Source organism: Coregonus lavaretus (assembly GCF_964263955.1).
Source record: "Coregonus lavaretus genome assembly, chromosome: 22".
NCBI lineage: Eukaryota > Metazoa > Chordata > Actinopteri > Salmoniformes > Salmonidae > Coregonus > Coregonus lavaretus.
Window position 1 is genome coordinate 18,024,322 of NC_140009.1, and position 26,141 is coordinate 18,050,462.

Genomic DNA, 26,141 nt, shown 5'->3' on the forward strand with positions numbered 1-26,141 from the left:
GTCTGGGCAGCCTGCCCACGCATCACTGCTCACCTCCCACTGGGCACAGACTTCAGTTCAATGTCTAGTTTTGATTTACATTTGGCTGAGTTGTCAACTAACGTGAACTCAACGTGAAATCAACCAAAAATGTCACCCTGTCATTGAATTTAGGTTAAAAGTTCAGTGAAAAAAAGACGAAATTCCCTAATGTTGATGACTTTTTGGAAATCCAATCAGTTTTCCACGTTGATTTAACATCATCACATTTAGTTTTTGGTTGAAATGACGTGGAAACAATGTTGATTCAATCGGTTTTTGCCCAGTGGGCTCTCTGTACCTCTCGGATCCTTCATGTGCTCAGTATTTGTGTACAACACACTAACAGACCTTTTCTTCAGCATGATCAATAATATAATAATAATATAATATGCCATTTAGCAGACGCTTTTATCCAAAGCGACTTACAGTCATGCGTGCATACATTTTTGTGTATGGGTGGTCCCGGGGATCGAACCCACTACCTTGGCGTTACAAGCGCCGTGCTCTACCAGCTGAGCTACAATATTACCTCCATTCCCAAATAAACGAGGCCTCATTCGGCGCTGGTGCAGCCTTTGGATTTGCCTCCATAGGCATGCGACCTCCAAAAGGGTTACATGCTAGAATAGCCTCTCTTGGGAAATGATTTGACTGGTTAAGCCATTACGGGCTACTAGAGTAAACATAAGATAATAGGAACCTACACAGGTGCATTTATAAACTTTTTCTCAAATCTTTAAACAGTTACCTTATTGGATATCTATCTCTAATGTAATATGAAAAAACTAATTAAGGAGAGGATCATCATAAATTGGGGGATTACATTTACCAAGATTCTAACAAGAGGAGCTCACTTCAAGGCACTTTGCATTCAGGAGACATGATTGTTGTCATGCAGACAGTCAAGGCCCCCAATGGTCCCCAGACTCCCCACCCATCAGTCCTCGTAGTTGAAAAATTCCTGCACACACCCGAGTGGCGCAGTGGTCTAAGGCACTGCATTGCAGTGCTAGCTGTGCCACTAGAGATCCTGGTTCGAATCCAGGCTCTGTCGTAGCTGGCTGTGACCGGGAGACCCATGGGGAGGCGCACAAGTTGTCCAGGGTAGGGTAGGGAATGGCTGGCAGGGATGTAGCTCAGTTGGTAGAGCATGGCGTTTGCAACGCCAGGGTTGTGGGTTCGTTTCCCACGGGGGAACAGTATGAAAAATACAAAAATTATGTATGCACTCACTAACTGTAAGTCGCTCTGGATAAGAGCGTCTGCTAAATGACTAAAATGTAAATGATATTATATTACATGAGTTTTAGACCGTATAGGCTGTACTGCCGATAACCGTTCAGACTCTGCCACTCTCCTCCTGGTGAGTAGAATGCTATGGTATCCACTTCCAGTCCAGATTGACTCTAAGAGGGGACATAATATTACCTCCATTCCCAAATAAACGAGGCCTCATTCGGCGCTGGTGCAGCCTTTGGATTTGCCTCCGTAGGCATGCGACCTCCAAAAGGGTTACATGCTAACCCATGGTCTCCCTGCACTACCTCTGCCGGTTGTAGCTTCTCTGTTTTCAGGAGAAAATGTTTTCCATTCCTCGGCCCATGAATGCCAGCTTTGTCCCCCCAGCCTCCATCTTGTGTAAGAAAGCCCCCATGCCCCGCTCTCCATGCCTGCACAAACTTCACCTCCCCCTTCACCGTCTCACACAGGAAAATAAACATACTCGGAGGAGCCTGCTGCTTTGAGTCGGCCTCAGTAGTCTGTCAGCCTGGATAAAGCCCTGGAGCTTAGAAGAACCCAAAATGGACGGTCAGTTTGGAAGAGTTGAAGGTCGGTGATGCTGTATTTGGGCAGAAATATGAGGTCAAAAAGTAATCCAGTGAAATATAGTAGTTAACAGATTCACCTAAAAAGTCACCATGTTTTTTCTTTATCAGAAAGTGTTATGCACAACATGCAGTGGGCCTTTGCCTAAGGCTACAGTGGCCAGCTAAATGGGCAGCTTGATTGAGATGACGAGGAAACAATGTGAAGAACCATACTCATGATATCCTGGATTTAGGAGAAACTGCTATAGATTTCTGTTGGGTCCAAAGCTTGTCTGGGATTCCTTTAGCAGTTCAGAGTGTCTCAAATAGTGCTATCTACGTGGCTAATAGCAATGGACGATTTCACACAAGCACATTTCAGAGAGTGCACACGACCCTAAAACACAACTACTTCATGAAGTGCTAAAGAAGAGATCAAAGAGGAGTGTTTTGCCCACAGTCTCCAATTACGCTGTTGTTCTCTGAGGAAGAGGGGATGTTGTTTGTTTTTCTGACCCTCCCTAAACCCTCTTGGGCAAGAGGTAGGCCTTTCTTGCTTTGCACCGCAGAAGGTTAGAATGATGTTGAAAAAAAGCCAGTGATGAAAAAAAGTGTCAGTGACACCTTCATTTGATGCTTTTCCTTTCCGAAGGGAATTTTTACTTTCCAATCTCAACATATCCCCCCGCTTTCAACTTTAGATTACTTGTTAGGTGTTCATTTGGTATTGGTCATAGCGAGAGCAAAATTTGAATTGTGAGTGGTGAAACAAAACTTTCTAATTAGAGAATGTTAAATGCTTGTAGACATATAATGAATAGTTAGATCAATAATAGATCAAATTAAAGTACACAGCCCATTAATCCATCTACCACCCAGCGTGAATGGAATACCCACTCTTTGCCAAATTTACTCTCTCCCACATTCCTCCACATAGTGACACACGGACGTACAGGCCTGGCAGTGCACTCACACACACACATTTACATTTTAGTAATTTAGCAGACATTCTTATCCAGAGCGACACACACACACACACACACACACACACACACACACACACACACACACACACACACACACACACACACACACACACACACACACACACAGGCCTGGCAGACACCAACAGGATGGTAACTACGTAAAAACTGAAGCTTTGTTGTGCCATGCCAGACCATGATGAGTGAAAACTAAATGACTCATCATAAAACATTCATGCAATATATTCCCAGTAGTGGAGCTCAAACAGATACAAATACATGCCAAACCCAAGCTCTTCTAAATGGTGACTGGACAGTGGATGGCCAGAGCTAGAGTAGTCAGTCAGTTCTACCAGACTTCCACTAGAGGAAGTTTTTTCACCAAGACATCTTCACACCAGAGATGTGCACTGACATCCAAGTATTCTCCTCATTCTCCTCAGCAGAAGTTAAGAGTTCCTCCAGTTGAACACAGTGCAATTGTACAGTGTTGAAAAAAAAAATAACCCTTGTATCTGATCACCTTTCTGGTCCCATGGTTTCTGGTAATCTATTATTTGGGTAACTTATCCAACTTTCAAAATGCACCATTTACGAAATTATAATAGAAAAGGATACAATAAGTAAGATATTTTATAGACAGAGAATGTACTTGCATACAGGCCCTGTCCAGATACCGCTCCCCTGCTCTCAGTGTACTTAGCAAACCACAGCCACGCCTCCACAGCGGTCACTGTGCCGAAACCTAGACACCCTCTAGACCCCTGGAGCCTCTGTGCAGCTCGTACAGTCCTGAAAGATCAACCCCCCTCCCTCTCCTTCCGTCACCACCACCCCTTCCCATACCCCCCTAACCCCAACCCCTCCATCCTCCTACTTTCCCCACCCTTCCTCAATCCCCCATCCTCACCAGGCAGCTATCCCCACTGCCCTGCCATCTCGCAGCATTCCGTGGGCCCTGCACACAGAGGCCTATTGTGTGCTCAGGGAGATGGAGGCAGCGTACAGTTAGGGGAAACAGAGAAATAGAATGTCTAGAATGGACAGGCTTTTCTTTTTTTGAGAACTCTGTTTAATAAGTTTTACACACACACAGACAAGACAAAGCAATATAAATAATATACTCAACTAGACAAAAATACAAATAATACATATAAAAAAAAAAAAAAAAAAAAAAAAAATAATAACTTTAAAGATACCATACTTTAGACAAGTTAAACACACCAGGCAGAAGGCTACAAAAGGTTAAAGGGCAATCTCTAGTATAGGGACAGAGCAAATACCTCACCATTGTTCCTGTAAACAGTTAAGGGATGGGGTGGAGAAATGCAACCACTCACAGACAGTCAAGGCCACAGACCAATCATCCACTGGACCAAAAATAAAAAGTTACAATGCTTTAAAAATAAAAAATGAATATTGATAATTTTATGTAGGCGTGAACAGAATTAAAAAAATTAAAATAACTGGGAAAAACAAGCTCACACCTTAGTCTCTGCCCGGGCGAGATGAACAGGGCATCCGCAGGTCACAATCAATAAGCACATCAACCGTAATGCCCCCCACCCCCACCCCAGAAAAAAAACACAGAGAAATGCTCATCCAACCCCTAAGTCACAGGGGGGTCAAATATAGACTTATTTTGGTTTTAATAGGAATGCTATCAGAGGATGGACTGTTTAAAGTAAGACCGGAATGGAGCCCAAGCCTCATTAAACAGTTTGGGGTTCCCACGTGAATTGAATTTAATTTTTTCTAGCTTCATAGAGCACAACACATCTCTCACCCAATATTTATAAGATGGGGGAGCTGCCATCTTCCAGTTCTGTAGTATTAGCCGTCTAGCTAAAAGAGTTGTATAAGCAACAGTGTCCGACTGGATTCTTGACAGGGGGGTGCTTATGGGCAGTACTCCAAAAAGGGCTGTAAGGGGAGAGGGATCTATAACAGTGTTATATATATCAGAGAAACATTTAAATATTAATTCCCAGAAACCTGACAGTTTATGACAGCCCCAGAACATATGCAACAGTGTGGCCGGTTCAATTTTACATTTGACACAGGTAGGATCAAAATCAGAGAATATTCTTCCAAGTATGGCCCCAGACCAGTGGATACGGTGAACCACCTTGAATTGGATGAGGCTGTGTCTAGTGCTAAAAGAGGACGAATGCACCCTGCGCAGCACAGATTCCCAGGTGTCTTCCCCAAGTTCCTCCCCCAAATCCTTTTCCCATCGAGTCTTTAAAGGCACCAAAGAAGGGTTCTGTAAGTCATGAATGATTGCATATACATCTGAAATTGCGCCCCTAGGAAGCTTGTTCAGCTCCAGGATGCTCTCTATAGCTGTATTCACAGGCCTATGGGGAAATTCAGGTGTGTTAGCTCTGACAAAGTTCCTAGTCTGGAGATAGCGGAAAAAGTGGGATTGGGGGAGGTTGAACCTTTCCTGTAGCTGAGCAAAAGAGGCAAATGTATCATCAAAGAATAATTGGGCTAGTGAGGAGAGGCCTAGTGAGTGCCAGATGTCAAAAGCCCCATCATTCAAAGATGGAGGAAATAAAATGTTCTGATTGATTGGGCCTGATAGAGAAAAGCCTCGGAGGCCAAAGGCTAAGCGGAACTGATTCCAAATTTTAAGAGACTGCTTTACAATTGGGTTGACACACCTTTTGCCAAGGGACACTGGGAGAGACGAGCACAACACAGAAGAAAGTGCAGCAGGTTTACACGATTCAGACTCCATCTGGACCCAGATTGGTCTAGGGCCAGTAGGATCAGTCTGCAGCCAGTACAGAAGGGCTCTGAAATTTGCAGCCCAATAGTATGTCTGAAAATTTGGTAGAGCTAAACCCCCCAATGACTTAGGCTTCTGTAAATGTTTCCTACCAATCCGTGGTACCTTGCCATCCCAAATAAAATGCATGAATGTTTGATCCAGTGAAATAAAAAAAGACTTTGGAATAAAAATGGGTAGACATTGAAATAAATATAGAAATTTGGGCAACACACTCATTTTAATGACATTAATCCTTCCGATAAGAGAAAGAGGTAGCGCTTTCCAAAAAGCAAAAGATTGTTTCAAACTGTCTGCTAGAGCAACCAAGTTTTCCTGAAACAGATTTGAATATTTCCTTGTCACTTTGACTCCCAAGTAGGTGAATTGATCCCGGACAATCCTAAACTGAGAGCTTGTAAAAGAGCACTTTAAAGCAGCCTTGTTTACAGGAAAAAGCTCACTCTTGCCTAGATTCAGCTTGTACCCTGAGATTGATCCAAACCTTTTAAGAACAGATAAGGCGCGTGGCAATGAGGTATCAGGGTTAGAGATAAACAAAAGGAGGTCATCCGCATATAGCGAGACTTTCTGCTCTGAGCCCGTCCGGGTTATTCCTTGAATGGCATCATTAGAGCGTAATGCAATGGCGAGAGGTTCGATTGCCAAAGCAAACAACAAGGGGGAGAGTGGACAGCCCTGTCTGGATCCGCGGTGCAAGGGAAAATAGTCAGAGGACAAGTTGTTAGTCCGTACCGAAGCCATGGGGGAAAAATAAAGAATCTTTATCCACGTAATGAATTTGGGGCCAAAGCCAAATCTATAAAGGGTGGCTGTTAGGTAATCCCACTCAACGCGGTCAAATGCTTTTTCTGCATCAAGTGAGACCACCACCTCTGGGTCCTCCGACGCAGGGGAGTACAGTATATTCATAAGGCGCCTAATATTGAAAAACAAATGCCTATTTCTCACAAAGCCAGTCTGGTCAGAGTGTATTACTTGATGCAGCGAGCCTTCCATACGGATGGCTAAAAGCTTGGCTAGGATTTTGTAATCACAGTTTAAAAGCGAGATTGGGCGAAAGGATCCACATTCCATAGGGTCTTTGTTTTTCTTTAATAGTAATGAAATTGAAGCTTGATAAAGACTAGGCGGTAGCTTTGAGGTATTAAGGCACTCTGCAAATAGTCGAAACAAGAATGGGCAAAGCAGACCAGAAAACGTCCTGTAAAATTCGGTTGGAAAACCATCCGGACCCGGTGATTTACCGCTTTTCATTGCGGACACTGCTGTTGCAATCTCCTCAGGTGTAAATTCTTCTTCTAGATAGTCATGGGTGTCTGTATCAATTGAAGGCATATTCAGGCCATTAAAGAAGGAATCAATCAGCAAAGGGTCTTGAGGGGATTCAGAGGTGTATAGCGCAGAATAAAATTGTTTGAATTGATCATTGATCTCTTTATGTATAACTGTGGTGGCACCAGACGGGGTCCTTATTTGTGGGATTAAACGTGAGGCCTCAGATTTACGGATCTGATGTGCAAGGAGTTTACTGGCCTTGTCGCCTTGTTCATACACTCTGTACCGAGCTCGCAAGAGTAGCTGTTCAGCTTGCCTGGTAGAAAGCTCATCAAATTCAGATTGGAGTAGTTGGCGCTCTTTATGCAGATCAGAGGAAGGAACCGTGGCATACTTCTCATCCAATGTGGCTATGGATTCGCTCAGGTCCCGAAGTCGCTGAGAGCGAACTCTGTTTTGGTTGGCTGTATAAGAAATAATTTGGCCACGTAGGTATGCTTTGAGAGACTCCCATATGGTAGAGCAGGACATACCTGGTGTTGAATTAGTTTCTAGGAATAAGGTGATTTCAGAAGAAATGAAATTGACAAACTCCTTATCTGAGAGTAAAATGGGGTTAAGACGCCATTGATAACACATAGGAGGTCGCTGGGGAAACTCTAGTTCAAGCACTAATGGCGAATGGTCCGAAATAACAATACTCTTGTAAGTACACTGCCGAAGGTTAGGCAAAAGTTTTTTGTCCAAAAAGAAGTAATCAATTCGGGAGTATGTTTGATGAACATGAGAATAAAAGGAATACTGTCTATCTGTAGGATGTAGGAAACGCCAGGCCTCAAACATGGCATATTTCTGAAGAAAGGCTTGAATAAGTAGGGCACATTTAGATGGGCCTGTAGTTGTTCGTGAGGACTTGTCAAGAACTGGGGACATTTTGCAGTTGAAATCCCCCCCTAAAATCAATAAATGAGAGTCTAAATTGGGTATAGCAGACAAAAAGGAAGAAATGAAACTTGTGTCATCCCAATTGGGAGCATAAACACTAGCCAAAACAAGAGGGGTAGAAAACAGTTTACCGGTTACTATGACGTATCGTCCCTTAGGATCAGCGATAACCTCAGAAGCTACAAAGGGAGTGACTTTATCAACCAAAATGGCAGCCCCTCTTGATTTACTATGAAAGTTAGAGTGGAACACTTGACCAACCCAGTCCCTACACATCCTGAAGTGCTCACCAGTCCTCAAGTGAGTCTCTTGTAGAAATGCAACATTTGCATTCAAACCCTTTAAGTGTGTCAACACCCTCTTACGTTTCACTGGGTTATTAACCCCTTTGGTGTTCCACGAAATGTATTTGATCGCATTGTTTCGGCCCCTCTGGGCATTCCCGTTATACAACCCCGTCATTAGAGCATAGAATGGAAAAGCAATGAGCGCCCAGAAACCCCAGAATAACTTGTCTCAGAGTAATAATGTACGGTGGTAGATGTTGAGAAAAAGTACCGAAAAAAAAACAAAAAAGACAGAATGACAACATTAGAACTGAACAATTCAACCCCTCCCCCCACCCCCTCCCCCCATCCCAGACAGTACCTCCCCAAACGAGGTACAAGCCTAAATAGAGCATGTTCTCTTCGCACAGTATGTCTGTGAGAGTGCGGTCTTAAACCTAAACCCACAGTCCCGCTCTTTAAAGTCGTGTTTTGTTAGTGGATCAAACAGCAAAAAGAGATAATCATTTTTTAAATAAAAGAAATTAAGGTGAATCCCTTGTGCAGACGAAATTACAAAAGCACCACTTGTAGATGTATATAATTATATTCCCAGTCTTATAACAGGCATTTGAGAGAGAAAATAAAGAAAATAAATAGAATGTGTAACGGCTCTCAGCCGAAAACCTAATTTGAAGTAAGGAAATCGTAGTAAGACAATCAAAAATGATAATAATTATTATTATTATAATAGTTGTCTAGTTGAATGCTGAGACAGCTTACAACCAAGACCAAAAAACTACGTGTGCGCAACGTTTAACGCTTGCTGGGCATAAATGACGCTCTGAGCCTTAAAATTTAAGTGAAGACCCCAAAAAAACGTGTCGCCTCGGGAAGCATTTACTGTTTACTGGGTCAATGCAAACGGATGCAGTAAGCAAATAACCAAGAATATTTTGAGTCACTGAGACACTATGTAAACAAACTGAATAGGTGAGCAAGACAGCCTAGAAAACACAGGAGTATAGTAAAACCGCAATACAATGAGATTAAAATGACTGAATGCTTGTAAGGCAAGCACACTAGATGATCAAAACATTAGATCACATCAAATAAGCCTGAATGGGTACGCCAACCCCCCAACTATACAAAATTAGCATGTTGTAGCTAAACATAGTTGTACCACAGGTGGGTTACTTACTATCCACAGTTCGCTAGCAACAGTTGCTGATCTATGAGCAAGTTCAAGACTTCTTGATGTGACGTTGAATGTGAGAGAGAGCCTCATCCGGAGATTCAAATGTGTAGTCTTTACCATCATGAGATAGCCATAAACGGGCCGGGAATCGCAGTCCGTACTTCACACCTGGATGGTCCCGAAGTAGTCGTTTGGCCTGTCCGAAGGCTGCGCGCTGCCTGGAAACAGTGGGGGAGTAGTCCTGGTAGATGGAGGACCTCTGTCCTTGAAAGCTCAGAGTGGTATTGCGGGCTCGTCGGAGAATCTCCATCTTCTCATGGAAAAAGTGCACTCGAAGAATTATGTCACGGGGCCTCTCCCCCTCCCGGGGCTTTGGGCGCAGCGACCGGTGGGCACGATCAATCAGGGGCTTTTCATCCAAGGCTAGAACATCCTTCAGCAGCCCAGAAACGAAATCCGTGGCGCGAGGCATTTCCGCTGACTCTGGGACTGATACAAGTCTCAGGTTATTGCGGCGAGAGAATCCCTCCAAACTTACACAGCTCTCCTTCACCTTTTTCAAGTCCGCAGCTAGGCGTTTCACGTCAGCCTCCAGGGATGTAGTTAAGTCGGAGACATTTGTAGCGAAGGTCTCCAGTGCTGCGATCGTTGTAGTGTGCGACTCCATTGTTGTTTTGAGTGATGCGATTGCCGGCACTGTCTCGTTCCGCAGGATGGTTAAATCTGCTTTTAAAGTATCAGAAACCTCCTTTATTCGGGCCTCAATCGTAGCAACCACCTCCGTTTTCATTTCAACTATCTCAGAGCGTAGTAGTTTGATGGCCTCGAGAATGTTCACTTCAGCGCCGCCAGGCCAAGCCGCCCCCCCGGGTAGAGTATCAGTCCCCGGGTCGTCAGGCTCAGGGGAGGGCGGTGATGAGAGTGTGTCTTGTAGGCCGGGTTTTCTCAAAGTCATGCTTTTGGCCTTATGTTTCGTCGACATGCTGATATTTGGAAGTAAAGTAGTCTTGGTTTTTACGGGAAGGGATCACCAAAATAATATATGAAAATAAATACGGTTTTGCTGCAAAATTCACATAAACTTTAAAAATACCACGGGAGCAAACGGAAAACACGTCAGTCGCACATGGCGTCCCTCCAATCCCCCTGGACAGGCTTTTCTATCACAGGTTTAGTTCTCTGGATGGACCTAGGCGACCAGTGTGGTGGCACAGTTGAATTGACCCATTGTTGTAATCTAAAGGTATAGAATAGTTGGCCTACATTGAGAAATGCAGCAGTGTGTATCAGTAAAACTGAACATTCCAAATAAGTCCCCAAAATGGCCGTCTAGTAGGCAAACAGTTGAACGATGCCTTCAGTGCAGATTGCAGTGCTATATATTCCAGTTCAATGTTAGGTACTTCTGATTCCCCATCATCATGATCACCTTTAAGATGCAGTGGACAGAAGCAAGAATTCCATATTCCCTTCGAGCCCTCTTCTCTTTCATTCCCAATCTCTCATTTTCTCCTACAATGTTTATCTTAGAAATCTGCCACTGTCATCTGAGTTACCACCTCTGTAGTCTTTATCAACCTCCTTACATTTTAGTCATTTAGCAGACGCTCTTATCCAGAGCGACTTACAGTTAGTGAGTGCATACATGTTTTTTTTTTTCATACTGGCCCCCCGTGGGAAACAAACCCACAACCCTGACGTTGCAAGCGCCATGCTCTACCAACTGAGCTACATGGGACCTTCTATGGTAACAGTAATGTGAGGATGTGGATTGGAATCTGAGAGGAAGAAAAACTCTGAATAGCGTTGATGGGATATTAAGTGATTGAGGGATCCCGGAGTAGGTGGACCACCACCTATGTATGATTGAAAACAGCTGCATTTATCATAAAACCCTGCTATGAAGTAAGAAGTGATCACTACCTCCGTACCTTATCAGTTTTCCTAACAATTTACTATAATTAATTTACAATTACTAGAGTAATTACTGAATTACTACAAAGGTATAAGAACAATTTAATGTATAATTTTATACTTTTTATGCTACTTGACCCGTAGCACTCACGTCTGTAGCCATGAAGTGCTTTGAAAGGCTGGTCATGGCTCACATCAAAACCATTATCCTAGAAACCCCAGACACTCCAATTTGCATACCGCCCCAACAGATCCACAGATGATGCAATCTCTATTGCACTCCACACTGCCCTTTCCCACCTGGACAAGAGGAACACCTACGTGAGGATGCTATTCATTGACTACAGCTCTGCGTTCAACACCATAGTGCCCTCAAAACTCATCACTAAGCTAAGAACCCTGGGACTAAATACCTCCCTCTGCAACTGGATCCTGGACTTCCTGACGGGCCCAGGTGGTAAGGGTAGGTAACAACACATCTGCCACGCTGATCCTCAACACGGGGGCCCCTCAGGGGTGCGTGCGCAGTCCCCTCCTGTACTCCCTGTTCACCCATGACTGCATGGCCAGGCACGACTCCAACACCATCATTATGTTTGCCGACGACACAACAGTGGTAGGCCTGATCACCGACAACGATGAGACAGCCTATAGGGAGGAGGTCAGAGACCTGGCCGCGTGGTGCCAGGATAACAACCTCTCCCTCAACGTGATCAAGACAAAGGAGATGATTGTGGACTACAGGAAAAAAAAGAGGACTGAGCACACCCCCTTTCTCATCGACGGGGCTGTAGTGGAACAGGTTGAGAGCTTCAAGTTCCTTGGTGTCCACATCATGGTCCAAACACAACAAGACAGTCATGAAGAGGGCACGCCAAAGCCTATTCCCCCTCAGGAGACTGAAAAGATTTGACATGGGTCCCCAGATCCTCAAAAAGTTCTACAGCTGCACCATCGAGAGCATCCTGACTGGTTGCATCACTGCCTGGAATGGCAACTGCTCAGCCTCCGACCGCAAGGCACTACCGAGGGTAGTGCGTACGGCCCAGTACATCACTGGGGCCAAGCTTCCTGCCATCCAGGACCTCTATACCAGGTGGTGTCAGAGGAAGGCCCTAAAAATTGTCAAAGACTCCAACCACCCTAGTCATAGACTGTTCTCTCTGATACTGCATGGCAAGCGGTACCGGAGCATCAAGTCTATGTCCAAAAGGCTTCTTAATAGCTTCTACCCCCAAGCCATAAGACTCCTGAACAGCTAATCATGGCCACCCGGACTATTTGCATTGTCCCCCCCACCCCACCCCACCCCCTCTTTTTCACGCTGCTGCTACTCTGGTTATTATCTATGCATAGTCACTTTAACTCTACACACATGTACAGTGAGGGAAAAAAGTATTTGATCCCCTGCTGATTTTGTACGTTTGCCCACTGACAAAGACATGATCAGACTATAATTTTAATGTTAGGTTTATTTGAACAGTGAGAGACAGAATAACAACAAAAAAATCCAGAAAAACGCATGTCAAAAATGTTATAAATTGATTTGCATTCGTAATCACAGAGGTCAGATCTTTCTTGTAGTTGGCCACCAGGTTTGCACACATCTCAGGAGGGATTTTGTCCCACTCCTCTTTGCAGATCTTCTCCAAGTCATTAAGGTTTTGAGCCTGACGTTTGGCAACTCAAACCTTCAGCTCCCTCCACAGTTTTTCTATGGGATTAAGGTCTGGAGACTGGCTAGGCCACTCCAGGACCTTAATGTGCTTCTTCTTGAGCCACTCCTTTGTTGCCTTGGCCGTGTGTTTTGGGTCATTGTCATGCTGGAATACCCATCCACGACCCATTTTCAATGCCCTGGCTGAGGGAAGGAGGTTCTCATCCAAGATTTGACGGTACATGGCCCCGTCCATCGTCCCTTTGATGCGGTGAAGTTGTCCTGTCCCCTTAGCAGAAAAACACCCCCAAAGCATAATGTTTCCACCTCCATGTTTGACGGTGGGGATGGTGTTCTTGGGGTCATAGGCAGCATTCCTCCTTCTCCAAACACGGCGAGTTGAGTTGATGCCAAAGAGCTCAATTTTGGTCTCATCTGACCACAACACTTTCACCCAATTCTCCTCTGAATCATTCAGATGTTCATTGGCAAACTTCAGAAGGGCCTGTATATGTGCTTTCTTGAGCAGGGGGACCTTGCGGGCGCTGCAGGATTTCAGTCCTTCACGGCGTAGTGTGTTACCAATTGTTTTCTTGGTGACCATGGTCCTAGCGGCCTTGAGATCATTGACAAGATCCTCCCGTGTAGTTCTGGGCTGATTCCTCACCGTTCTCATGATCATTGCAACTCCACGAGGTGAGATCTTGCATGGAGCCCCAGGCAGAGGGAGATTGACAGTTCTTTTGTGTTTCTTCCATTTGCGAATAATCGCACCAACTGTTGTCACCTTCTCACCAAGCTGCTTGGCGATGGTCTTGTAGCCCATTCCAGCCTTGTGTAGGTCTACAATCTTGTCCCTGACATCCTTGGAGAGCTCTTTGGTCTTGGCCATGGTGGAGAGTTTGGAATCTGATTGATTGATTGCTTCTGTGGACAGGTGTCTTTTATACAGGTAACAAGCTGAGATTAGGAGCACTCCCTTTAAGAGTGTGCTCCTAATCTCAGCTCGTTACCTGTATAAAAGACACCTGGGAGCCAGAAATCTTTCTGATTGAGAGGGGGTCAAATACTTATTTCCCTCATTAAAATGCAAATCAATTTATAACATTTTTGACATGCGTTTTTCTGGATTTTGTTGTTGTTATTCTGTCTCTCACTGTTCAAATAAACCTACCATTAAAATTATAGACTGATCATTTCTTTGTCAGTGGGCAAACATACAAAATCAGCAGGGGATCAAATACTTTTTTCCCTCACTGTACATATTACCTCGACTATATTTTACATAACACATTTTTTCTTAAAACTGCATTGTTGGTTAAGGGCTTGTAAGTAAGCATTTCACTGTAAGGTCTACACCTGTTGTATTCGGCGCATGTGGCAAATAAAATTTGATTTGATTTGATTTCATATAATGAGATATTTTGCAAGCAAAGGGAAGTCCCATTATCTATTCAAGTAGAATAAATGTGCTTTGGGGCTATACACCTTTTTTTCTCTAAAGATTGGCCCTTAAATCAAGACACCTTCCCCTTAAACCAATGCTGACCCTCCATCTTCATTCATGTAACCAGGCCTTTGACCTGACTTGACCTGGTAAACTGGGAATGTGTTATGGAGAAGGAGAGTGTGCTGTGGTCTATTGTCTCAATAGAACATATTGTAGCAACCTTAACCCAACACCTAGTGACCTCGTCAAGATGTTCGGACCTCTTGGCGTAACGATTAAAGTGTTGGCTTGACAGTCACTGGACCCGGGTTTGAGTCCCTGTTGGGACTACCCCCCAAATTCACTACAATATTATTGGTTCAGCTGGGACAGGCACTTTAAATTCCAGAGAGATTAATGTGAACTGGACTTTGCTGGGGTCATCGGCAAATTGGGCATCCTTGATGGTCATTTAAAACAAAGCTAATCTCTCTGACAGACATTCAGAGCTAGCTGCTCGCTATAGTTGCTTCAAGAATAGACAATAGCATGGTCAGAAATGAGGATGGTATTGGACAATATGCTTCCTATGCTCTTACATAACAACTGATTTCCGATCAACTCTCCCTTCCCCAATCCTAACCTTAACCAATATTCACTAAACAATAAAACTGTCCCTGGATCAGTTGTTACAGTAAGAGCAGAACGTGACCCAGGGTGAGATGGATGGAGGGTTCAGGCTCTTTCTTCCCTGTATGAGTAATGAGGGGGCTCTCTATTAGGTCATGATCCTGGAAGGACTGTGCCTTTCGACTCAACAAAGACCCGCTTTCAGGCTCTCTCACCTGGCCCTATCTGCCACAGAGAGGTACATGATAAAGATCATACATACAGACATTTCATCCCCTTTCATCTCCATCCACCACTGCAGGGCTTCACAATGAAGAGAGTCTGACGTGTTATCTTGTCTCTATCAGGAATGTTATGGTTCTGGCGAAGAAGCGAACACTGCCATGGCCCATTCTGTTTGCCTGGAGGGGCTGTTGGGCATCTGAACACATTGTGGCATGTTAGCATTACTATATCAGCAACAAGCTCCATGTATTAGTGGACATTACTGTCATGAAGGGCAATGTGGTCACAGGGCAATGACGCTGCCACCACCATGCTTCATTGTGGGGATGGTGTTCTAGGGTGATGAGAGGTGTTGGGTTTGCGCCAGACATAGCATTTTCCTTGATGGCCAAAAAGCTCAATTTTAGTCTCATTTGACCAGAGTACCTTCTTCCATATGTTTGGGGAGTCTCCCACATGGCTTTTGGCGAACACCAAACGTGTTAGATTATTTTTCTCTTTAAGCAATGGCTTTTTTCTGGCCACTCTTCCATAAAGCCCAGCTCTGTGGAGTGTACGGCTTAAAGTGGTCCTATGGACAGATACTCCAATCTCCGCTGTGGAGCTTTGCATCTCCTTCAGGGTTATCTTTTCAGGGTCTCTTTGTTGCCTCTCTGATTAATGCCGTCCTTGTCTGTTCCGTGAGTTTTGGTGGGTGGCCCTCTCTTGGCAGGTTTGTTGTGGTGCCATATTCTTTCCATTTTTTAATAATGGATTTAATGGTGCTCTGTGGGATGTTCAAGGTTTCGGATATTTTTTTATAACCCAACCCTGATCTGTACTTCTCCACAACTTTGTCCCTGACCTGTTTGGAGAGCTCCTTGGTCTTCATGGTGCCGCTTGCTTGGTGGTGCCCCTTGCTTAGTGGTGTTGCAGACTCTGGGGCCTTTCAGAACAGGTGTATATATACTGAGATCATGTGACAGATCATGTGACACTTAGATTGCACACAAGTGGACTTTATTTAACTAATTATATGACTTCTGAAGGTTGCACCAGATCTTATTTAGGGGCTTCATAACAAAGAGGGTGAATACATATGCACGCACCACTTTTCCGTTATTAATTTATTTGTTATTTTTTTCATTCCACTTCACCAATTTGGACTATTTTGTGTATGTCCATTACATGAAATCCAAATAAAAATCCATTTAAATTACAGGTTGTAATGCAACAAAATAGGAAAAACACCAAGGGGGATGAATACTTTTGCAAGGCACTGTACATGTAGTTCAACTAGTAATTTAACTACATTTTGCAGTAGCTTGGTGGTGGTTGAACTAAATAAAAATCAACATACTACTTTTTTTGCTCAAATAAAATATGGGTGACGTAGGCAATCATTTACTTTCTCAGCATCAGACCTGCCTGATTATCACTTGAAACATTGTTTGTTGTGTTTAATAGGATAAATTACACATTCTGTTTTACATGTGACCCCAAAGTGATCTATTCTTGCAATTTATAGTCTATGACATTTCAAATGTACATATGATAATTTTTCACGAAGTAGTTTGGATGAAGTGAACTACTTTTTCAAAGTAACTTTAGTAAAGTAAACTATTTTTCCTTGGGTAGCTTTAGTGTAGCTTAACTTCTTCCAGTGTGAAGTAATTGGTAGCTTGGTAAACGATATTTTCAGAGTAGATTCCCAACACTGTTGATGAGTAGCTACAGCTCGTTATAGTTGGTTTATATATTTTGTTCACTGTTTAATTGTTTTCAAGCCAACAGTATTACTGGATATTAACAACATTTACTGGAAATGCCGTCAACACGCCTACAGTTTTCAGCCCTTAATATCCATTGCAAACAGTGGTGGAAGACATCTTCTTTTAACTGGTTCTCACAGCCTCATGTTAACTGGTCTTTGCCCAAAGAGGCCTCTTGTCGAAACTCTGACTGACCCTTAGTACACGGTCATTGACTGGAGTGCTCTACACACCCAGAGATTGCTTCAGGTCGTGCAATAATTAGATACCCATAAAGCCATAATCCAAGAATCTTTCTAGAATCTGACAGGTTAGATTTAGTTAATCCTCAGTGACACGCTGGCCAGTTCCAATGCCTTCAGCGCTCCCTACAGTAGTTCACACCATGGTCCACTTAATCTACCCTCAACTCCTATTGTTAGCAACGTTTTTTTTTGTTTTTTTTTACACATGTAGGTTTGTTTCAGGGCCAGAGGATGAACACCATGTTTAGTAACAAAGGTGTGTAACAATTTTTATAATTCTTAGAGAAAGAGGCAGAGACAATTCTCTGTTCAAATGTTGAAATTTTAGGCCTACAACATTTGCCATGCACAACCAATGCTGAGTGTGAGGGCCTGTATAGGCAGACAGCTCAGCAGTTTAATTCACTTTCAGGTGTGAGTGACATGATTGACAGTCGGCTAGGCAAACCAAGTGAGGAGATCTGATTCCAACCTTCCTCTTGGGAGAATCCATGGACTTTCAAGCACTATTTCAGAGATGTGTGGGATTTAACCAGCTAACTTCACACAGGAGCTGATCTGTTTCTCACCTGTATGGGTCCTAGGGAGTTGACATAAATTGCAACTGTATGTGACATAATCAGAGCTACACTACCATTACCACATCAATAGTAATTTATTCAGATCACATATTAGGTTATTGAGTTACAAATGTGTATTAATACACCCATAAAATAGAGTTGGCTATTTTACATGCCAATAAAATGAAGCCAATGAATGAGTGTAGACCTACTCTTATCCAGTGAAGGCCTCAATGCACCTCGCCACCTGCAAACGGTAAAATCATAATTATGTTGTTGACGACTTTCTTAATAGGTCTAGGCCTACCTCAAATATTCTAATCTCCATATTGTGAAGCTGTCTATCGATATGAGTTTGGCAGGTGAGTGGCCATACACTCCATGCTATTGTAATGGGGTGTTGGGAGAGAACCAAAAAGTGTGACTTACAGGTAGCCTACCTCATCTCCACATGTCACAGGAGGAATGGGAGAGAGAGGTCCCTGGGAGAATAGAAGCTGATAGAGTGGAGGGGAGGGAGATGTGGGTTGAGTTTCAGCTCCACTGGGGGTCGGGGGGAGGACTGGTATTTTGGAATATACGAAGATTCGTAGAAGGCACAGTGGACATAAAACTGCGGTTCTTGCTCTGACGCGGTGGGTGTAAAGTGCCGTCTGGGGCCCCGCGTTGGATTCCACTTCGATTTTGGAAGGTTGACTGCATGGTTCCCTTGTAGTCTCTGGGAACACACAATTACACACCACTGAGAGAGCTGCGTCTGCTCTGTCCCATCTTTTTTCTCACCCAAGGTCCTGCATGTCTAATATTTAGACATGTTCAGCTTTGTGGATTCACGGACTGTTCTGCTACTCGTAGCATCCCAAGTTGTTTTACTATCCATTGTCAGATGTCAGGAAGAGGATGACCGTAAGTTGCATCTTTCTGTTGAATCTTCTTTTGCAAAAGTTTGGATTCTTCTGATGATCGCATTTTATCAACTCATCTTTTTCTTTTTGTACGTCTGTGGCACTACCTTGGCATTTCAACTTTACAGTTTCTGCACAATTCTCGCCTGCAAAATGAATAGGCAGAGTGTTGAATGTAAAACTGCTGCAAACAAGATATGATATACAAGATATATCAACATTGACATTGATGGAGGGGCACAAACTCAGAAAAGTATCTGTCTGTCATTGGTGGAATTGTACAATTATGAATTACAATTCTTGCAGATACAATTCAGAGATTAAATATGATTTATCTGGACTGTTATACAGTCCATGATATCAAATTAAGAAATTACTATTTAAATAATGGTATTGAATTGAACAGTATATCCTAATACTGGTTTGATTTTGACATAGTTAATAACAATATTTTAATTACATTGTAAGTGTCTGCAGATATACAGGGCCTATGCATTGAAAGAGTTGACATTCCTTTTGGGAGGATAGGTGAGGCTATCAAGGCACATCTGTGTGGGATGGAGGACTAGGTGAACAAGTGTCAGTTTATTTCACTACTGGATATTCACTGTGGAACCCGTCGCTGCACAAGCGCTCTCTCTAGTTGTGGTGCCAGTATTTAACAGCACAAATCTATTTACATCAGACAGACACAGTGGCTCTCTTGAGATGCTTTGGCAGTTCCAGAGATTTTTAGGCAATTTAGATAACTTTTACTGTTGTCCAGCGTGGCATTTACCCTCCTGAGAAAACAACATGATCAGTTCTGATTTCAAATGAATAGTTATATTGTTTAAGGTGACTATTTGTTAGAATAGAGTGATTGAAATTGCTTGAGTTTCTGGGTGGTGGCTGAAATACAGTAGATGACATAGTTCATAATTTAAAGAGACAGGGTCAGACACAGATTGACCCCAGACTAGTAGGCTCAAAGGGTAGCAGGAAGTGAAAGGCAGTTGGTCACTTAATGAGAGAGGAGTGGGTGTTTTATGAAGAAACTATGGAACAGGATACTCTCTGTATGTTGCTAGAGAGATGGGCTATACTACATCATGCAATGTGTAATATATAATGTGCTGCTTTACAATCAACATATTCATGGCCCTGTGTTACATAGCCTCTCATTTTTCATCCATTTAGTACTTCAAATAACAGCATGTAGGGGCCACATGCCCAGTGTGCTGGTAGTTTTAAGCATTTAGTAATGAATTAGGGATTGTGTGTCCATATATATATATCTCACCACAACTCAAAGAAAAGTTGTGGAACACATCTTATGTGGGGAAAGCTTAAATGGACTACTCATGTTATATAGTATAGTTTGGTAGCAGGTACGTGCTAAGAACCACTTTCACACTAATGCAAGAAAAACAAATAGTTGTATTTAGCCTAGCAGGCCAATCCTTAGACCTTTTGCATGAAAGCTCCCCATTCTCAATTCTCCAATGTGTTTGAACTGGTGCTTGACCCAGCTATGAGATCCAGATGGAGAATTTTAAAAGGACCCCCTGTTTACTTAAGGCAGCAGCTTGTCAATTGGGCACAGTCTCCCAATGTGAGGGACTCATTCATGCAGGTCCATTGGTCACCAGAGAGTGCAGCAGGCCTACAGGTTAAATATACTTACTCCACTGCGCGAAATACCTACTACTGGCTTTAAATGGCACTGCTAAATGTACTCTTTGTTGGTTGCATTGAAGCTGCTTCCTGCATATGATTACTGTAATCTGAATGGATGTTTTTGGTGCTTTGGCTTCTTTCTAAATCTAGCAGTTTGGGTGTAGGATAAATAAACCTGGGGGAGGCTTCCTGAGATGTGCTGCTTTATGAAAATAAACCACAGGCTGGTGGTTAGATCTTGTGAGACTGAGGCCCCCAGGTAAAACCAATGTCCCGAATCAGCACCCATCCAGACCAGTGCCTTGAAAGATCCTGTCTGCTCATGCTGCCAATCCATGTTGTAGCATTTTGAGATTAGTCTATTAGTGCTAATACCTGGATATGATGGACATATTGATGCCATACGTTTTTGATTAATTATGCTGATATGCTTCTGTCTTTAATGTGGTTGATAATTAATGATTTTGTGTGATGCTGGACATTGATGTGTGAAAACTGTTGATAGTCCCCCATTGGGGGTGGAGACTCCCTCAAGCGTTGTGTGAAGTCATGTGTGTGAGAGTGTTGTGATGCTGTGCATGTGGTGTGAATGAGGCCTCATGTTAAGCTGATAACTTGTGTCTCTCTCCCTCCTCCTCCCAACTGCCACCACTCACCTCCACCCCCGTCTCTCTGTGACCCCCACCCCTCTCCTCCACCCCATCTTGCCCGCAATGCCCATCCTGCTCGCCCTCTACCTTATCCTGCCAAAAAAAAGACCCATGGCCCCCCTCATGCTCCCTCCTCCTCACCTATCTACTATGATCACTGTTGTGCCCCCCCCCCCCATCCTACCACCCACACATCCCTGTTTACCCCTTTCCTGACACTTCCCCCATCCACCACTACCCTCCACCCCATCTCTGCCCCATGCCCTCTGTACCACTCCCTGGTGATGGCCACAGAGGGGGCAGGGAGCTGCATCCAGGAAGAACATCGCTATAATGATAAGGATGTGTGGAAGTCAGAGTCCTGTCGTATCTGTGTGTGCGACAGCGGGTCAATGCTGTGTGATGAGATAATCTGCGTGGAGATAAAAGAGTGTGCCAACCCCATCATCCAACCCGGAGAGTGCTGCCCTATCTGCCCTGCTGCCCCCACTGGTTGGAATTTATTTGGATTCATCAGACCAAAGGACAGATTTCCACCAGTCTAATGTGCATTGCTCATGTTTCTTGGCCCAAGCAAGTCTCTTCTTATTATTGGTGTCCTTTAGTAGTGGTTGCTTTGCAGCAATTCGACCAAGAAGGCCTGATTCACGCAATCTCCTCTGAACAGTTGATGATGAGATGTGTCTGTTACTTGAACTCTGTTAAGCATTTATTTGGGCTGCAATCTGAGATGCAGTTAACACTAATGAATGTATCCTCTGCAGCAGCGGTAACTCTGGGTCTTCCTTTCCTGTGGCAGTCCTCATGAGAGCCAGTTTCATGTAGCTCTGTAGCTCAGCTGGTAGAGCACGGCGCTTGTAACGCCAAGGTAGTGGGTTCGATCCCCGGGACCACCCATACACAAAAAAAAAATGTATGCACGCATGACTGTAAGTCGCTTTGGATAAAAGCGTCTGCTAAATGGCTTATTATTATCATAGCGCTTGGTGATTTTTGCGACTGCACTTGAAGACAGTTCTTGACATTTTCCGGATTGACTGACCTTCATGTCTTAAAGTGATGATGGACTGTCATTTCTCTTTGCTTATTTGAGCTGTTCTTGCCATAATATGGACTTGGTCTTTTACCAAATAGGGCTATCTTCTGTATAGCACCCCTACCTTGTCACAACACAACTGATTCGCTCAAACACATTAAGAAGGAAAGAAATTCCACTAATTAACTTTTAACAAGGCACACCTGTTAATAGAAACGCATTCCAGGTGACTACCTCATGAAGCTGGTTGAGAGAATGTCAAGAGTGTGCAAAGGGTGGCTACTTTGAAGAATCTCAAATGTGCAGTATCTCACAAAAGTGAGTACACCCCTCACCTTTTTGTAAATATTTGAGTATATCTATAACCCTGAAGAAATGACACTTTGCTACAATGTAAAGTAGTGAGTGTACAGCTTGTATAACAGTGTAAATGTGCTGTCCCCTCAAAATAACTCAACACACAGCCATTAATGTCTAAACCGCTGGCAACAAAAGTGAGTACACCCCTAAGTGAAAATGTCCAAATTGGGCCCAATTAGCCATTTTTCCTCCCCGGTGTCATGTGACTCGTTAGTGTTACAAGGTCTCAGGTGTGAATGGGGAGCAGGTGTGTTAAATTTGGTGTCATCGCTCTCACACTCCCTCATACTGGTCACTGGAAGTTCAACATGGCACCTCATGGCAAAGAACTCTCTAAGGATCTGAAAAAAAGAATTGTTGCTCTACATAAAGATGGCCTGGGCTATAAGAAGATTGCCAAGACCCTGAAACTGAGCTGCAGCACGGTGGCCAAGACCATGCAGCGGTTTAACAGGACAGGTTCCACTCAGAACAGGCCTCGCCATGGTCGACCAAAGAAGTTGAGTGCACGTGCTCAGCGTCATATCCAGAGGTTATCTTTGGGAAATAGACATATGAGTGCTGCCAGCATTGCTGCAGAGGTTGAAGGGGTGGGGGGTCAGCCTGTCAGTGCTCAGACCATACGCCGCACACTGCATCAAATTGGTCTGCATGACTGTCGTCCTAGAAGGAAGCCTCTTCTAAAGATGATGCACAAGAAAGCCCGCAAACAGTTTGCTGAAGACAAGCAGACTAAGGACATGGATTACTGGAACCATGTCCTGTGGTCTGATGAGACCAAGATAAACTTATTTGGTTCAGATGGTGTCAAGTGTGTGTGGCGGCAACCAGGTGAGGAGTACAAAGACAAGTGTGTCTTGCCTACAGTCAAGCATGGTGGTGGGAGTGTCATGGTCTGGGGCTGCATGAGTGCTGCCGGCACTGGGGAGCTACAGTTCATTGAGGGAACCATGAATGCCAACATGTACTGTGACATACTGAAGCAGAGCATGATCCCCTCCCTTCGGAAACTGGGCCACAGGGCAGTATTCCAACATGATAACGACCCCAAACACACCTCCAAGACGACCACTGCCTTGCTAAAGAAGCTGAGGGTAAAGGTGATGGACTGGCCAAGCATGTCTCCAGACCTAAACCCTATTGAGCATCTGTGGGGCATCCTCAAACGGAAGGTGGAGGAGAGCAAGGTCTCTAACATCCACCAGCTCTGTGATGTCATCATGGAGGAGTGGAAGAGGACTCCAGTGGCAACCTGTGAAGCTCTGGTGAACTCCATGCATGGGTTAAAGCAGTGCTGGAAAATGATGGTGGCCACACAAAATATTGACACTTTGGGCCCAATTTGGACATTTTCACTTAGGGGTGTACTCACTTTTGTTGCCAGCGGTTTAGACATTAATGGCTGTGTGTTGTGGTATTTTGAGGGGACAGCAAGCTGTACACTCACTACTTTACATTGTAGCAAAGTGTCATTTCTTCAGTGTTGTCACATGAAAAGATATACTCAAATATTTACAAAAATGTGAGGGGTGTACTCACTTTTGTGAGATACTGTAAATATATTATTTGTTTAACACTTTTTTGGTTACTACATGATTCCATATGTGTCATTTCATAGTTTTGATGTCTTCACTATTATTCTACAATGTAGAAAATAGTCAAAATAAAGAAAAACCCTGGAATGAGTAGGTGTGTCCAAACTTTTGACTGGTACTGTACATGTGAGAGTCATTATTGTACTTCACTTTACCAGACTTGACCCAACCTACTCCCAGGCTCAACACACAATATATAACATTAACAAAGAGAAGAAATGCAAAGATAATATTGAGTGCGAATGTACTTACTATTAAGATTCGAGGATTTATTCACTTTGAATGTAGAATAGTCATATTTGCTCATCAAACACCACAACTAAGCCAAAGCTGTTTTCACATTTCAGTCATTGTCTATGTGTTATGTCTTTCTTCTCTGAAACAATAATTTTCATGCATTTTGAAAGATTTAGAAGTCTCTTTAAAAACTAAACTGTAATGACTTTAAGTGCTTGAAGATATTTATCATCAGTCTATCATAATAACCATGTAATGTGCCATTTCATAACAGGATACTTTCCTCCTAAGGCCATTTATGCTTTTAACTTCATAGGCTGTGTCAATGTACTCAGTTGTAGGCTCCAAAATATGCTATAGAGACAAATATTTTTGGTATCCAATACACTCTGAGGATTTGATCCAAACATCTGTCCCACCCCTTGGCTTTGCTTGCTTCTGCACCATCTCCCTCAACATGGAACTACAGCTTACCCTCCAACACACTCTACAGCTATTGGCAGTCTCAAGTTCACCCTTTTTTAATGTTGTTTTCTCTCTCTTCCTCATCCCACCCATCTGCAACATCAGACGTGGCGATTGGTGCTAAGGTGAGACCATGGGCAACGATGATATGATAGCTACTCTGAAAGCTGTTATGGACAAATCACAATACAAGGGTATTTTCTGTTGTTGGATCAGCAATGTGTTATTTTAGACCGTGTTATCAGACTGTATCATATTACGTGATCATCTAAACACTGCATCCACACACTCAAACTAAACAACACTTTAGACGTACATGATTTGAGTATTTGTCTTAATACAGGTACGTTTAAATGATGACCACTGACTTTCTTGTTAATGTACTCTATTAGGGCCAGAAAGGGGAACCCGGCGAGATTGCAGATGTAAGTATGCACCCTCAGCCTTACAGTGTAGTAAAATTATTTAGCTGCTATTCTTGACACAGGGAACCTCTTGATTTTTATTATCTCACGCACTGATTTCTTCTCAGTATTGTTCATGTATACAGTAGCTTATGGGCTGCTGTATACAAGGTCATGCACTATAGCTCATGCTTACTCAGAAAGACATCAGAATATTTTTTTGTCAATCAAATCAAAGTGATAAAGGGATGTTTGGTAAGTGAAGGCACTGAAGGTTTGTTTTAAGTACCCATGCATGCCATTGCCAAGCATTCGCGAACAATGGCATATAACGTTTTTCAAGACTATGTGACTATGTTACAATAGCCTCACTTACAACTCACATACATGCAGTAAAGCTATCCAAGTCAGTTTTAAATCAGTATCTGGGTTGACTCTCCTCAGTATCTTGGATGGACAGTCAACATTCCATTGAGTGTTACAGATTACCAATTTGCCCATTGTTCTTCTTTTTTTTGGGAATCATGTGATTCCAAGAGAGCCAAAGCCTCCAGTTGATAAGTGATTAGCTACCATGCTTTGAACCTGGTGGTTTTAGACAAATATTTTTTTAGGGCCTTGAATGACAACATGGAAGGAAGCTTACATTCCTAGGACATAATGGATCCAAACCAATCATCATACGTCCATTTAGTTACTGGTATGCAAGGATTCTTAGAAAACGAACCCTGACAAGCAGAAGATGTTTTCAGCTAAACTAACTTGTCTGTCAACAGACTTCCTGGTAAAGTCTATTTTGTGTTATTTGTCCATGGCCACAGTGTCCTGGAATGTTCTTTCCCAACATCTTAGCTATTCAAATCAGTGCAACCCCACACTGTATCAAAAACATCAGGCCTTTGACAAGACTACTTTCATCCCAACAAGTATTGATATCTGAACAAGCTATCCTTTCTGTTCCTTTATCCAGGTTGTAGGAGCAAATGGACCAGCAGGCCCTATGGTAAACATACTCTCAAATATGTATTTGCTCCATGAAATATTATATGTGTTGTATCTTGCCTTGCAGAATATCTTTGATGAGTTCTGATGTGCATCTTGCCCCAGAACATTATCATTGATG

The 26,141-nt window shown here is 43.3% G+C and overlaps 1 protein-coding gene across 1 annotated transcript in view; it reads left to right on the forward strand.

Annotated features, from left to right (window-relative positions):
- LOC311150108 (uncharacterized protein) overlaps positions 1–26,141 on the forward strand; it is a gene marked incomplete at its 3' end in the record, with an annotated part of 48,756 nt that overhangs the window by 2,296 nt on the left and 20,319 nt on the right. Inside the window, exons 3-5 of the mRNA XM_084187394.1 lie at positions 24,720–24,739; positions 25,007–25,039; positions 25,989–26,021. Coding sequence (XP_084043520.1) covers positions 26,019–26,021 — 3 coding nt within the window. The 5' untranslated portion in view covers positions 24,720–24,739; positions 25,007–25,039; positions 25,989–26,018. The remainder of the gene's footprint in view (positions 1–24,719; positions 24,740–25,006; positions 25,040–25,988; positions 26,022–26,141) is intronic.